The 16,295-nt window shown below is 43.7% G+C and overlaps 1 protein-coding gene across 2 annotated transcripts; it reads left to right on the top strand.

Annotated features, from left to right (window-relative positions):
• The first annotated feature begins 861 nt into the window (after positions 1-861).
• Positions 862-15,599, top strand: LOC134601118 (interleukin-1 receptor antagonist protein-like). 2 transcript variants are annotated; one of them, XM_063445552.1, is made up of 7 exons: positions 862-907; positions 3,430-3,479; positions 3,624-3,669; positions 4,323-4,392; positions 4,938-5,087; positions 14,475-14,611; positions 15,276-15,599. In XM_063445552.1, exons 2-7 carry the CDS (start codon positions 3,451-3,453, stop codon positions 15,477-15,479), a joined length of 636 nt encoding a protein of 211 aa, XP_063301622.1. In that variant the 5' UTR covers positions 862-907; positions 3,430-3,450; the 3' UTR covers positions 15,480-15,599. The 2 variants fall into 2 exon arrangements, with proteins under 2 accessions (XP_063301622.1, XP_063301621.1); XM_063445551.1 differs by lacking the exon at positions 862-907 and adding an exon at positions 932-996.
• The last annotated feature ends 696 nt before the right edge of the window (positions 15,600-16,295 follow it).

Below are 16,295 nucleotides of genomic sequence, written 5' to 3'. Positions count from 1 at the left end.
TATGCCAGCTGGGGATCTACCATTTGGCTATCCTTGCAGGGTTGTATTTGCAAACAGTGTTTGTATGCCATGCCAGAACTCCAAGACGTACAACATTACTGACCAAATACACCCATGCATTCAATGCCCAGCTGGCAAAGCATTGCTGGAGTTGCATCACAGTTAAGAACCTACCTTTTTTTTGCCCCTTTTGTACCTGAGGGGGACCCAAAAAATTCTTGCTTCAGGACCGCCCTCTCTATATTAGTTCCACCACTCTGCTGCCATGTATTACACAACTTTTGCATGCGCACGCTTGTCTAATGGGGGTGAAGCGGGGGTGTTGTCTGTGACACTGATTGTGTGTTCATCATGCTAACATGCTGGCCACGCCTCCATACACCTGATCTCCGACCTGTCAAAGCAAGCAGGTCTGATATGTGAGTGTATCCTTAGTAGTAATAAAAATATATCATTAATTAAACAGATGGACAGAAGCTGAAAAAAAAAATCTCATTTGAAACTACTTACACAAACATTGAAGCACAGACAGTTACAATGCAGTGTTGGAATATTGTGACTTAACCCCTTCATGACAATTGGGCCGTTACCTTGAAGTGCAGTTTTCACATTTTTATTGTCTGGCTTTCTTTTTATATCCTACATAAGTACATATCTCCTCACTTAGCAAGAAAAAATAGAAATGTTGTAGGGCAAAAATAAAACCATTCTTGTCAATATATCGAGACTCACATGGTTAAAAAATGAAACTATTTCCTGGGTTAATCCCTTCAAAATGAAATGAAATACACCTGAGTTCACTTTTGTGAGTCTGCCTCAAACAACCAAGCTGTGTTGGTGAGTTTTCAGATCAGACCATAGCCCCTTTTGTGTATATTTAACTATTAATATACAGCTTTGACTGAAGGTATGTTTCTAGCTGTGTGTTGCTATGATGACTCACTTGATGTTCAGCTAGCTACCATGAGGATGATGGGAGTTGATATTATACAACAGGTAAACTCCTTTAGGGTTCCAAAACTACAAATGTATTTCTTTTTAATTGGTATGCAAACAGGTTAATAGTGTGTCCTTCTCCCATTCAGAACACCGTAATATGACCGCAAATGTATTTATAATTAGGAATTGTTTCAACGTGTTTGCTAAAACCCTGTGAATATTTCTCTTAAGCATTCTAGTAGTTAATGCACAGCAACCAGTATTACAATGTAGTAACTAGAACGTTTAAATATTTTACATGAGACTAACTTGCAAGTATAGTGAAACCAATTTGTGAGAGGATTCTAATAGGGAAAATGAATTCACACGAGTCTCACATACAAATATGATCTTCTAGTGCAGGCAATTAACTTAAACAATAGAACTCCTACTCCCATCATGCTTTTATTAATGTGATTTTATTTAGGTAATTATTACAAAACCTATCACTCTAAGGTTACGGTTTATGGTAATGTTAAAACACCATTCAAGGCACCCAGAACACTCTATCTCAATGGAATGGTCTGAGTGCAGTAGCCCTGTAGTTTTAACACCGCAACATAAAACATTGCGGTATTAGTAGAAACTGCACAGTCTACATTGCAGGATTAAACACACCTCTAGTAGCTGTCTTACTGACATTAGAGCCGCAGCAACAAAGGTGTGAAACTGTCATGTGACCAAATGCCGCTAGTAGGAGAGCATTGGATTCAATGCTTTTCTATGAGAAGTGTTTTGAAAGGATGCGCATGCAAATTCACCTTATTCCCCATGCTGCTCTGAGGAACATTGGACGGGATGTCGATTATGGAGGCAACACCACGATGATGTTGCAGCGGCGCACTGACAGTCTAGGTGCTGGGGAAAAATTTAGCTAAAGGATTGCCTAGGACACTATAGCACTAGGAATTCAGGTTTGTATTCCTAACACTATAGTGTTCATTTTTAAGTTTGTCTGTTAGTCCTTGTCAGATGGTTTTTTTTTTTCTTCTACTTATTCACTAAGCCCAGAATTAGTACAAGTGGGAAGCCAGCTGGGAAAAACTGAGGCTATCATGGCTAATGCCCTGATCATAGAAACATAGAATGTGACGGCAGATAAGAACCATTCGGCCCATCTAGTCTGCCCAATTTTCTAAATACTTTCATTAGTCCCTGGCCTTGTATCTACTTGTCTCTTACATGTGATCTTGCTTACAGAATGGTATAATATCATAAGGTGTTATCTTTTTAAAATGTTTGTTTTCTGAATGCTGGGCAATATTTCCCTGATTTTCTAACTACATAGAATGATGTGATATTACAATCATTGTTATGGCACAGGCTATAGCTGTGTCCCATAGGCTGTCACCCAGCAATTTTTAAAGAATAGAGGTGCAAGTTTCCCATAACACTAACCATGAATGTCCCCAATCCAAAACCCACGCTAATTCTAAGCACCCCTAATTTTAAATCTAGGAGTGACATTTGCAAGATGCTGTAGACACTGTTCACTCTTCTGAATGCAATATTATCATAATGTCACTCCAACCAATTCCTGACATTCTAGGCTCTCCGATACGTTTTCTATAAGGAGTTTCGCCAACTACTGAAACTGAACTAGGTGCCTGTTCACAACTAATGAAAAGCTATTGTACCATTAGATTTAATATTCATCAGAATTATCCAAGTCCTTTGTACGTTTCTTTTCATAAACTGCTCTCGGGGCTATTTTACCAGTCTATGCAGTCAGCACAAAAGTTCTTCTGAGATATTCCTCTATAACTTTATTCAAGCCATGCAGCTATCCTCCTTTTTGTTGTGTGTGTGTGTGTGTATATATATATATATATATATATATATATATATATATATATATATATATATATATATAATATATTTCACGTTTACTTTTTAATATAATATTGATAAATAATGCAAAAAATTTATATATAAACTAACCAAAATTCACTTGCACCATACAAGCCATTGCGTGGATTTTGTATTTTTTTATATTAAATAGTTTAATCTTGTTTTTATTGATTTTTAAAGGTCAGTTGCTAAAACTATATACCTAAATTTAAAGAACCTTCAGATATTTCATTTAAAAAATCTAGGTTAAATGAAGGATATGGAGCAAAAGCAGTGATCTGAATACGATATTGTTGTCTTCCAAGTTCCCACGCTATTTTAAATGGAACCAATGGTCTATATAGAATGTAAAATACTCCTATTGTACCATTAGTCACGGGGGATGTATCAGCTTACCTATAAAACCAACAGAAGCAGAGGCAAATAAGCTAAAACCTAGAATCTCTCTGGGGAAATACCGAGCTCAGGAACCGGACTCGATTGGGTATTTATCATCCTACCTGTTGTACAATCTCTATATGATAGATGGATAAAACAGTGTTGTATCTGTATATCCATTAACTTATGTTTTTAATTTTTTTTTTTTTTTGGTCTAAACAGACATCTCAACCAAGAACCAGGATGGAGTCTTGTCTGATTGAAAGTTATAGGTAACAATAGGCCACTTTTCTTTTTTTATGAAAGTTCACTGTACATCAGTTGGTTTTTATTATGTTGTTGTTTAGATATAATTTATAGATACGAGTAGTACAAATAAGTTATTCTATATTGGTCATTTTTCTTTTGCATTTTAGGCAATATGAGGGAAATTCTTCTGAAGATTGTTCCTGCGAAACTGGGGTAAATGTAAATGCTGCAAGAATTAAAACCTAGATTGTCAAGACGGTTTTAATATATGTCTAAATAATAGCAATACTTCTGTTACCCAGAAATGGTATGTCTCAGCTATAGGGTTTAACATCAAAGCAGTTAACAGTGGTGTATGGACTACTGATTTACAAATTCTTGTCCAAAGCAGAATTTCAAAAGAAATTTGAATACAGTTTCCAATCATGGCTACTTTGCATTCATGTACTGATTATTTTACAGGGTTATTCAGTGAGAATTCAAAGTGAGTTTCACATTTCAGGCCAGAGTAGCCAAACTGGACTTAGAGAATTTTTCTAGTTCGGCTACTTTTACCTTGTACTTAAAACTCACTTTGAACTCTCACTTTAGTGAACAACCGTGTTAGTAGAGTAAGGAGTTACTCTACTTTCTGAGTAGCAATTCATCCATTGACGTGCAAGGGAAAATTGCTATTTAGTAAGCGAAGTAAACCCTTCAATCCTGCATTTAAAGTGTGTAAATTATGGTAAATCTAAGAACTGTGCAAACGTTGGCATTGTATATTTTACTTCAAATCAACCATGTGCCATTTGGTTGTCCTGGTATTGGGAAAGTATGCTACGCAATGATATTTAAGACGTGCCCAATGTATTCTCTTTCCACAGATAGATATTCAGGATTTCCAATTTATAGATCCAGATAGAAAAGCCATGGTGGATGACATTTCCGTGCATGGTAAGAGGCATTGGGTTGAAGAGGGTTTAGTCAACCGTCATTATTAAGCAAACTGCGTTGGTAATAAGTATGATGTATCGTTATAAGAAAGGAAGGACTTGCCTGAGGAGCAAATCGTACATTTAGATTTATGTATATAGAACTATTCAGGTGCAATATGCTAGATTTTGAAGCAGTTGAATTGGGTTTTCTTCACAACTGTCCAGCTCTTTAGAACTTTTTGTATTATTAGTCTACATACAAAACTATACTCTGTGCACTTGGCTACAATGCACAAGGACATCAGATTATTGAAAAACAAGGAATTCCAGATTAATTACACATTTTAGGACCTTAATCTGTTAAAATGCTGGAGATTTGGTTTATCCCAGTTCCGATAGATATATTTGGCACTTAATTTGCATTTCTAGCCAAGTACTCATTATGAGTCATAGAATTAAAATTTAAAAATTAATTTTGGAAGGCATTTACTTATTCATAAGTTAAAAGCAAGTAAAACTGTATGACTTACAATCTATATATTCTTTTTCCCCATGTGTTTTTAGATTCATTACTAGCTTCCAAGTACAAGTTGCTCAGTACGAGTTTATGCAATATTAGGGATATCGACCAGAAGTGTTTGGTATTGCAGCAACTCCCTGGGAATGTCAAACTTGTGGCAGCTTACATCCAAGGCTTAAATGCCGAGAGAGAAGGTAAGTCTACCAATTTAGATAAAGCTAAAGGTGTTAAAACCTGGCAATGATCCACTTCTTTTTGGTGGTATTTCAGTCAAAATGTTGTGCCCAAGTCAAAAACATGGTATATCCAGGATTCAGGACAAAATGGTTTAATTTTCCAAAGGACAAAATATTTTTTTATAGATCCATCCTTCAGTAGTGATGTACCGAACGGTTCGCTGGCGAATAGTTCCTGGCGAACATAGCGTGTTCGCGTTCGCCACAGCGGGCGAACATATGCGCGGTTCGATCCGCCCCCTATTCGTCATCATTGAGTAAACTTTGACCCTGTGCCTCACGGTCAGCAGACACATTCCAGCCAGTCAGCAGCAGACCCTCCCTTCCAGACCCTCCCACCTCCTGTACAGCATCCATTTTAGATTCATTCTGAAGCTGCATTCTTAGTGAGAGGAGGGAAAGTGTAGCTGCTGCTGATTTGATAGGGAAATGGATAGCTAGGCTAGTGTATTCAGTGTCCACTACAGTCCTGAAGGACTCATCTGATCTCTGCTGTAAGGACAGCACCCCAAAAAGCCCTTTTTAAGGCTAGAACATCAGTCTGCTTTTTTTTCCTGTGTAATCTAATTGCAGTTGCCTGCCTGCCAGCTTCTGTGTGAGGCTCACAGTGGATACTGTGCCCACTTGCCCAGTGCCACCACTCATATCTGGTGTCACAATAGCTTGCATTTAAAAACAAAAAATGTTTTTCACTGTAATAGATTGAATAGCAGTTAGTTGTCTGCAAGCGTCTGTGTGTCAGGCCTACAGCGTCTACTCTGCCAGTGCACAGTGCCACTCATATCTGGTGTCGCAATAGATTGCATTTATAAACCAAAAAACTTTTTTCACTGTTATAAATTGAATAGCAGTTAGTTGTCTTCAAGCGGGTGTGTCAGGACTACAGCGTGTACTCTGCCAACCTCTGCCACTGCACAGTGCCACTCGTATCTGGTCTCACAGTAGCTTGCACGCATAGTGCCACTAAATAAAAAAATAAAAAAAATGACAGGCAGAGGCAGGCCACCCCGCAGGGGCCGTCGTGGTCGTGGTGCTGTGATTCCCTTTTGCCCTAGAATAATGCCCAGTTTTCAGAGGCCACGTACCCTGAACTTGAAAAGTTCTGAGGACATAGTTGACTGGCTAACACAGGACACCCAATCTTCTACAGCTTCCGCTCGGAACCTTGACGCACCATCCTCCTCCAGCTTAGCTTCGGGCACCTCTCAAGATACCACTCACCCGCCTGCCGCCACCACCAACACTAGCACCACAGCCGCTTCACTTGGTATGTCAGAGGAGTTATTTACACATCCGTTTGAAGAAATTAGTGATGCGCAACCATTATTGCCAGAGGATGTAGATAACAGGGATATGTCTCAGGCAGGCAGCATTACACACATGGACGTACGGTGTGATGATGATGATGTTGTACCCGCTGTTGCTTCCTTTGCTGAGTTGTCAGATACAAGTGAAGCGGTTGATGATGACGATGTCACGTGGGTGCCCGCTAGAAGAGAAGAAGAACAGGGGGAAAGTTCAGATGGGGAGACAGAGAGGAGGAGGAGGAGACGAGTTGGAAGCAGGGGGAGGTCGTCGCAAGGAGCTAGTGGCACAGTCAGACAGCATGCATCGGCACCCGGGGTCAGCCCGACAGCACGCCAATCAACGCATGCTGTGTCCACCACAAGAATGCCGTCATTGCAGAGCTCAGCAGTGTGGCATTTTTTTTGTGTCTCTGCCTCTGACAACAGCGTTGCCATTTGCAACCTGTGCCAAAAGAAACTGAGTCGTGGGAAGTCCAACACCCACCTAGGTACAACTGCTTTGCGAAGGCACATGATCGCACATCACAAACGCCTATGGGATCAACACATGAGTACAAGCAGCACACACACTCAAAGCCGCCATCCTCCTCCTGGTCCAGCATCTTCAGCCACATCAACCACTGCTGTCCTCCTTGCCCCCTCTCAACCATCCGCCACTCCGTCTCTCGCCTTGAGCAGTTCCTGCTCATCTGCCCACAGTCAGGTGTCTGTCAAGGACATGTTTGAGCGTAAGAAGCCAATGTCAGAAAGTCACCCCCTTGCCCTGCGTCTGACAGCTGGCTTGTCTGAACTATTAGCCCGCCAGCTTTTACCATACAAGCTGGTGGAGTCTGAGGCGTTCAAAAAAAAATTTGTAGCTATTGGGACACCGCAGTGGAAGGTACCCGGCCGAAATTTCTTTGCACAAAAGGCAATCCCCAACCTGTACTCGATTGTGCAAAAGGAAGTAATGGCATGTCTGGCACACAGTGTTGGGGCAAGGGTCCATCTGACCACTGATACCTGGTCTGCAAAGCATGGTCAGGGCAGGTATATCACCTACACTGCGCATTGGGTAAACCTGCTGACTGCTGCCAAGCATGGAATGCGTGGTTCTGCAGAGGAGTTGGTGACACCGCCACGACTTGCAGGCAGGCCTGCTGCCACCTTCTCTACTCCTCCTACTCCATCCTCTTCCATAACCTCCTGGGCTGAGTCCTCTTCTGCTGCTGCATCTTGCTCCACATCAACGGCACCCCCCTAGCTCCCCAGGTACTATTCCACATCCCGGATACGGCAGTGTCACGCCGTCTTGGGTTTGACTTGCTTGAAAGCAGAGAGTCACACCGGACAAGCATTCCTGTCCTGTGCACAGGTGGAAAAGTGGCTGACTCCGCAGCAACTGGATATCGGCAAAGTGGTTTGTGACAACGGAACAAATTTGTTGGCGGCATTGAAGTTGAGCAAGTTGACACATGTGCCGTACATGGCACATGTGTGTAATCTGATCGTACAACGCTTTGTGCATAAGTACACAGGCTTACAGGACGTCCTGAAGCAGGCCAGGGAGGTGTGTGGCCATTTCAGGCGTTCCTACACGGCCATTGCGCACTTTTCCGATATCCAGCAGCAAAACAACATGCCAGTGAGGCGCTTGATTTGCGACAGCCCGACACGTTGGAATTCAACACTTCTAATGTTCGACCACCTGCTCCAACAAGAAAAAGACGTTAATGAATATTTGTATGACCGGGGTGCTAGGACAGCCTCTGGGGAGCTGGGATTTTTTTTGCCACGTTACTGGACGCTCATGCACAATGCCTGTAGGCTCATGCGTCCTTTTGAGGAGGTGACAAACCTAGTCAGTCGCACCGAAGGCACCATCAGCGACATCATACCATTTGTTTTCTTCCTGGAGCGTGCCCTGCGAAGAGTGCTGGATCAGGCCATAGATGAGCGTGAAGAGGAAGAGTTGTGGTCACCATCACCACCAGAAACGGCCTTATCAGCATCGCTTGCTGGACCTGCGGCAATGCTGGAAGAGGATTGTGAGGAAGAGGAGTCAGAGGAGCAATGTGGCTTTGAGGAGGAGGAGGAGGAAGACCAACCACAACAGGCATCCCAGGGTGATCGTTGTCACCTATCTGGTACCCGTGGTGTTGTACGTGGCTGGGGGGAAGAACAGGAGGAACGGGAAATGAGTAGCTCGGCATCCAACCTTGTGCAAATGGGGTCTTTCATGCTGTCGTGCCTGTTGAGGGACCCTCGTATAAAAAGGCTGAAGGAGAACGACCTGTACTGGGTGTCCACGCTACTAGACCCCCGGTATAAGCAGAAAGTGGCGGAAATGTTACCGAATTACGGCAAGTCGGAAAGGATGCAGCAGTTCCAAAATCAATTAAAAAGTATGCCTTACACAGCGTATAAGGGTGATGTCACAGCACAACGGGAATCTAACAGGGGAAGAGGTGAAAGTAATCCTCCTCCTCCCACGACCACGCCGGCAAGGACAGGACGCTTTAACCCCTTAAGGACCAAACTTCTGGAATAAAAGGGAATCATGACATGTCACACATGTCATGTGTCCTTAAGGGGTTAAAGACGTGTTGTTGATGGAGGACATGCGGAGCTTTTTAAGTCCTACGCATCGCCACAGCCCTTCGGGATCCACCCTCCGAGAACAACTCGACCGACAGGTAGCAGACTACCTTGCCTTAACTGCAGATATCGACACTCTGAGGAGCGATGAACCCCTTGACTACTGGGTGTGCAGGCTTGACCTGTGGCCTGAACTATCCCAAATGCGATCGAACTTCTGGCCTGCCCCGCTTCAAGTGTCCTGTCAGAAAGGACCTTCAGTGCAGCAGGAGGTATTGTCACTGAGAAGAGAAGTCGCCAAGGTCAAAAAAGTCTAGATTACCTCACCTTTATTAAGATGAATGACGGATGGATCCCGAAGGGACTGACAGTGGGCGATACATTCGACTAAAAAAGGCCTGATGAGATGAGCTGCCTTGGGCTAAAAATGGTCCACACACTGCTGTATTTTAGCTCTGAATGCCGGTTGACTTGCGTGACTTATCCGCCACCAACTAGGGTTCAAGCCGCAATGTTTTAGGGCACTTTCTGCCTGGGAAACAAACATCAATTTTTATGGCCGCTGCTACAGCAGCGGCTGCAACAATACCTAATTTTTCAGGCATGTGTACATGCCTAATTTTTCGGCCCTCTGGTGCTGCACTGTGGCTTCAAAAACCAAACCAAAAAAAAGGCACATAACAGGGATTAAACTGATAGGAGTGGTTTGTTAAGTAGTACTATTCCTATCTGGTGGCACATTAGATTGCACGCGCAGTGCCCCAAATTTGAAGTAGGAGGACCGACCAAGCATCTTTTTCCATCTCCCGGTTCCTAAAATCGATGCCATATACATGTCCCCTGATAGGGCGCCAGCTCGTTATTCATTTTTTTTTTTTTTTTTTTTTTTTTTTTTTTCAATTTGACAATTTTTATTGTTTATCGTACGGTTGTGGGGTACAGAAAAAAGAAGGGATAGGGGGAAGGGGGGGTTAAAGCAATATTTGGCAACATCATTTTACATCGCATTGTGTTTGTCTTACATCGACTATGACAATCCCCTAGTGCTCGGCACCCCGTCTAGGGGGGTCTTGGTTAGATACATATACGTTCCCTGCCTTGCGCAAACTACTAGGGTTTCGCTGTCTATGTGTGCTATCTGACCTGTGTCGTTCTAGTCTGGTGTGTTCTAGTCCAGTCAAACCGGTTCCTGCCTCTCCTCCTCCCTTGTCTCAGCTTTCCCCGATGTTACCTTCATGAGTGCTTGAATCCAGGGTGTGTCCACCCTATGAGAGGGAGTGGGGGGGTGACACTGCGCGGTGTGGTGGTAGTGGCAGGTGTTGAGGTGTGATCTGCTGTGCCCACGTCGGGCCTTCTTCTTGCTTGCTGTCTTGGGATGTTGCCTTGCCCCCCTGGGGGGGGGATGTGTGGGGGGGGGGGGTTGAGGTGGTCAACTCGAACTGGGGGGGAAGGGGGCTAACTAGTGGGGTGGCGGACTAATGCAACTTCCATGGTTCCAGGTGGGGGGGGGGAGCCTGTGTCTTTTCTTTATCCCCATGACTATCTCAAGTCTGTTGGTCGCACGGTTCCATGTCACCTGCTTTGTAGCTTTTGGAACTTTAGTCCATGGTGTTCGTGTGTGGGTCGGGTGCTGGGTCAATGGCTGTCATGCTTGGTCTTAGCGTTCATGACCTCTTGGGTCACTTCAGTGTTCTCGTGTAGTGGTTCTCGGAGCTTGGGGTGTGTGCATATTGTCCTGCATGTTGTAACCAGCTTGGGGCTCGGGCGAGTTCTGCTGCATGAGAATTGATCCCCCTCATCTGGAGGGCATGAACTTAGCCTAGGTGGTTCGTGGGGTGGTGGTGGCTGGGGGTTCACCCGCATCACTGCCTGGGGTCCAGCGTTGTGTCCATATGTCACCCGCTTTTAGTGTGTCTGAGTCTGCTCTGATTTGTGTGTGGGCCATGCGTTCATAAACCCAGTTAACCGCGATTTGTCGTATGAGTTCCGCCCTTGAGGGAACAGTCTCGGTTTTCCACCTCCTGGCTATCAGTGTGCTGGCAGCGACAAGAATGTGGAAGAGGAGCTTGCGGTCTATTCGTGAGAGGGTTTTGTGGCCCATAAATAGTAGACAGACCTCCGGTGTCCAAGGTGGGACCCTGGACATGGTTCGGGCTGCCACCTCGCCAACCATGTCCCAAAACTGGCGTATGGCAGGACATGTCCACCATACTCGTTATTCTCTTTTTCACTTCACTAGGGACACTTTAATGCACTTAGACCCACTTTTTTTTTTCTTGCACAGTGTTATTCCTAGCCAGCATCTGTGATGGGAAATCAGGCAGTCATCTAAACGTTTTAGATTGAGCTTTAGCTTAGAACACCCTTGAAGGTGTTTAAAGAGATTAGGGCTAGTTTAGAGGATTCTTCTTAGACTTCTCTGAGTCTTTATAGCCCTTCTACCTATCCAGCATTTCTGGAAACTAGCTAAGAGAAAGTATGGCTGTGTGTCTGTGATACATTTAACTTTATATCACCTTATTGACACTTTATCACTCCGGTCTCCATACTCTCTGCCTATACCCATCTATTTAGAGGGAATTTCCTTGCCCCTGGCAACATTATATAATGGGTAATTGTATTACCATTATTACACAATTAGCCACTATAGGGGAATGAGTATAGTATCCCTTTGTTATTTCTAAATGATACAATAAAGACTTTTGTCCATTCCTCAATTTACTTTAACAAAGGGTACTAACCACGGTATTAGGAAGCATTACTCTGCTTTCCCTTTATCCCTCTATTATACACCTATGCTCACTAGGATTTGTAGGTATCACTTTATTATAGTTGTCTAACCTTTTCCTATGCCAGTTTTAGATCTCCTTCTTGGGAGATTTTTTTCTTTTTTCAGTTTATTAGCATACCTGGGTACAAGCTCTCGATGGGGCTGGCACCACCACCTGACCACATTTCCTAATTTCTTCCACTCATACCACTTTTCCCATCTTTGAAGGGGTTTGGCAAAACAAGGAAATAGTCCTCTACTCGTAACCAGGATTAAACTGATAAGAATAGTACTACTTAACACACCTTTATAATAACGCAGAGAGAGGAGTCTGAAGAAGAGGAGTCAGAGGAGGAAGGTGGCTTTAACCCCTTAAGGACCAAACTTCTGGAATAAAAGGGAATCATGACGTGTCACACACGTCATGTGTCCTTAAGGGGTTAAGGAGGTGGAAGACTAAACACAGCAGGCGTCCCAGGGGGGCTTGTTGTCAACTTTCGGGGACCCTTGGTGTTTTATGTGGCTGGGTAGAGGAAGAGACCTTCAATGACATCAGTGAGGACAAGGAACGGGACATGGCTAGCTTGGTATCCAACCTTGTGCAAATGGGGAGTTTGCGGTTGTGCAAATGGACTGTTTGCGGTGCGTTAAACGGGGAGTTTGGTCTGTCACTGTGAAGCGGGCGTAACCTTACACTACCTGATCGATACAACATCATACAGTAGGTCCCCCCCCCCTCATTATTTTTATGGCCCCCCACCCACCGCTCACGGGTGGGGGCGGGAGGACAGTAGGTCCCCCACATTGGGATTTATGGCCCCCACCCACCGCGCAGGGGTGGGGGCTGGGGGGGGGGGGTACAGTAGGTTTTCCACCTCCCCCCCCCTTATCCTTATTTACTGAATATTCCCCTGTATAACAATGTTTGGCATTTAGTGAATATTCCCTATTCTGCTCTGTGTCAGTGTGTATCAGGGTCTCTGAGGACAGGTGTCAATCCATATCTGCCAAGTGACCCTATGTAGGAGGAACAGTCCTTATTCTGCTCTGTGTCAGTGTGTATCAGGATCCCTGAGGACAGGTGTCAATCCATATTTGCCAAGTGACCCTATGTAGGGGGATCAGTCCCTATTCTGCTCTGTGTGAGTGTGTATCAGGGTCCCTGAGGACAGGTGTCAATCCATATTTGCCAAGTGACCCTATGTAGGGGGATCAGTCCCTATTCTGCTCTGTGTCAGTGTGTATCAGGGTCTCTGAGGACAGGTGTCAATCCATATGTCAAGGTGTCAATATGTCAGGTGTCTGCCCATTGAAGTCTATGGCGGTTCGCCGGTTCGCGAACATTAGCGGAAGTTCGCATTAGCCGTTCGCGAACCAAAAATGTTATGTTCGCAACATCACTATCCTTCAGCAGCTGGCATCTGTAAGCATTTTAATCAGTTCAAGAAATGATGAGATGGGGAGGGTACAAATATGCAGTTCGTCATGGATGCAAATGAAAGGGAAACTTGAAGAATCATAGTTTATGTGGTTATGGCACAAGGAAGCCATGGGTGCAGACTCTCTCCAATTTTCATCAAGCCATTTTTTATATGTGCCAAAAGGTGGAAGACTCACTAGACAGCCTAAGTCTATCCAGCCAGCCAGTTATAACATAATGCGCATTTCTGTTCAATGAACTGTGGCGGCATAAAACCTTCCAATAAATGCCACTGTTTGTCATGGCAGTAAAATGTTGTGACTATAGGTCATGTGACCTGCTCACTGATTTATGTTCCCACTCTACTTGGAAAATGGTATGTCAGGATCGGGACAGGGATCCAACACGCAAAGTACAAACAGGAGGTAGATACGTATACCGGACCTTAGAATGGCCGGACTAACGGAAGGAGTAAGCAAAGAATGGTCTAGAGACAAGCCGAGGTCGAGGGAACGAGAGAGCAGATAAGCGAGAGACAAGCCGAGTCAAAGGGTAATAGAGGTAAGCAGGGTAGAACAAACAAGCCGGGTCAAAACCAAAGAGACAAATAGATAACAAGAGCACTGAGTGACTAGACAAGCTAGAACCATGACAGGGCAATGAGCAAATGCATAAAGCCCTACTTTATACCCTGGTTCTAGATAGGTAATCACGCCCCCGACGAGTCCTGATTCGTGGTCGGGACTTGATTGACAGGTCGGAACGGATTGTCGTCATGACGTCGGCTACTGAGCGCCGCGTCATAAAAGGAAGCGGGTCCCTCGCGGCCGGCGTGTAAACGGCCGAGAGAACTGCGAGGAACGAGTGAGTCAACCCCTCTGAGAGGATGAACGTCTAAGTATCTCACCTCCTCTGAGGTAGAGACAACAGGTACCCTGACAGTATCTCAATGAAATATGTACAGACTGGTCTCCGGATTGGCTTGTGATGGTATTCTTAAAAGTAAAACCATTGCTTCCTGTAGTATAGTGTTTAAGAGTGCAACGTTTTTCAAAATGGTCCAATATTTGTTAATAATTTTTCTTCTTTGATCTTACAGTTAAAATCGCAAATAAAGTTCAGGTATTGCTATTCGAAAAAAAAAAAAAGTAAAACCATTGCTAAATGTGGTCCTTCCAGTCCTATAACCTGTACAGGCCAACATCACTAAAGGTTCCTGCGATTTGGTTACAAAATATTGGTTTAATGAATTATATCTCCCCTTCCCTCAGAGAAAATAAGCATGTCCTTCTACGCTACACGGAATCTGGATGACCTCAGTAAGCGTCATGTTGCCTTAGGTCTAGCAGGGAAGAATCTCTACCTGTCCTGCAGCCTTGAACAAGGTGAACCTCAGGTGAACTTGGAAGTAAGTAGCAACTTAAAATAGAATTGCCATTTCAATGATCAGTTTTAGTCTGGTGCTCTGGCTGCAGTTCAGCTATTCTAATGGCTTATACAACCAATAGAAAACTGTCAATGAAGTGTTTTGTGTGTGTGTGTGTATCTCTCTCTGTCTGTCTGTGTGTCTGTGTCTGTCTGTGTCTGTCTGTCTGTGTCTCTCTCTCTCTCTCTCTCTCTGTCTGTCTGTCTGTGTCTCTCTCTCTCTGTCTGTCTGTCTGTGTCTGTCTGTCTGTGTCTGTCTGTCTGTCTGTCTGTCTGTGTCTGTCTGTGTCTGTCTGTGTCTGTCTGTGTCTGTCTGTGTCTGTCTGTGTCTCTCTCTCTCTCTCTCTGTCTCTCTGTCTCTCTGTCTCTCTGTCTCTCTGTCTCTCTGTCTCTCTGTCTCTCTCTGTCTCTCTGTCTCTCTGTCTGTCTCTGTCTGTCTCTGTCTGTCTCTGTCTGTCTCTGTCTGTCTCTGTCTGTCTCTGTCTGTCTCTGTCTGTCTGTCTGTCTGTCTGTCTCTCTCTCTCTGTCTCTATCTCTCTTTATCCACTTTGAAAAAGTGTGCCAAATTATGTCAGTTTGAAAACACACACATAGCTCATATTATGTAACACTTTGTTTAAATATTTCCAATACATTTTCTCTCTCAGAAAGTCAATACCCTTAGTGGATTAAATGATGAAGAATTGCTACGATTCCTCTTCCTGAAGTGTGAAAATGGTCCAACATTCAAATTTGAGCCTGCTTTGTGCCGTGGCTGGTATATCAGCACCTCACGAAAAGTGAATGAAACCATCTTAATGAAGCCTGAAGCTGATCAAAAATATGTCAGAGATTTCTTAGTAATTTCATAAAATGTATATACTGTATGTATGTTATGATCTGTCACCCAACAAAGCCAGTATACAGGTATGTATTGGTTACAAGGCAGAAATAACCATGCTGTTAAATATGAGGTCTGTTATAGGACACCATTCCTGATGTACATACTGTGCTGGTCATGTTTTTTAGGAAATGTTGTAAATTACATTAAATGAGTTTTAAACGAAGCAATGCAGTTTATAATTGTGTACAGTTCATTATTGGATCACAGATTGCATCTCATAAAAACCTCTCCATGGTAAATCTACAGGAGGGTGAGAAATAAAGGAATTTAGGTTAAAACAAAAAAAAAGATGCATTTTTATTTGCACAAAGCCAACAAAGTGTTTGGGGATTTTTAACCTCTTATGAGATTGAGCAAAGAGTATGTGCTTCCTAAAAAGAAGTATGCTGGAGAAGTGTGTCTTACAGCAACAGTAGCACCCACTGAAAACCTGATTGATGCTCTCAGCACAGGTCAGTGGAAATGTAACTAAATTAAAATATGAGCCTTTAATAGTATTAAAGGGACACTATAGTCACCTGAACAGCTTTAGCTTAATGAAGCAGTTTTGGTGTATAGAACATGCCCCTGCAGCCTCACTGCTCAATCCTCTGCCATTTAGGAGTTAAATCCCTTTGTTTATGAACCCTAGTCACACCTCCCTGCATGTGACTTGCACAGCCTTCCATAAACACTTCCTGTAAAGAGAGCCCTATTTAGGCTTTCTTTATTGCAAGTTCTGTTTAATTAATATTTTCTTATCCCCTGCTATGTTAATAGCTTGCTAGACCCTGCAAGAGCCTCC

This window comes from Pelobates fuscus, chromosome 3, assembly GCF_036172605.1.
Source record: "Pelobates fuscus isolate aPelFus1 chromosome 3, aPelFus1.pri, whole genome shotgun sequence".
NCBI lineage: Eukaryota > Metazoa > Chordata > Amphibia > Anura > Pelobatidae > Pelobates > Pelobates fuscus.
Note: the sequence above shows the minus strand (reverse complement) of the source record. Positions and strands in the feature narration are given on the sequence as shown.

Coding starts and splice junctions, on each gene's coding strand:
- LOC134601118 (XM_063445551.1), top strand. CDS start 964: ATGAGGATGATGGGAGTTGATATTATACAACAG. Junction 5,088..14,474: donor CTTAAATGCCGAGAGAGAAG/GTAAGTCTACCA, acceptor CCCTTCCCTCAG/AGAAAATAAGCATGTCCTTC. Junction 14,612..15,275: donor AACCTCAGGTGAACTTGGAA/GTAAGTAGCAAC, acceptor TTTCTCTCTCAG/AAAGTCAATACCCTTAGTGG.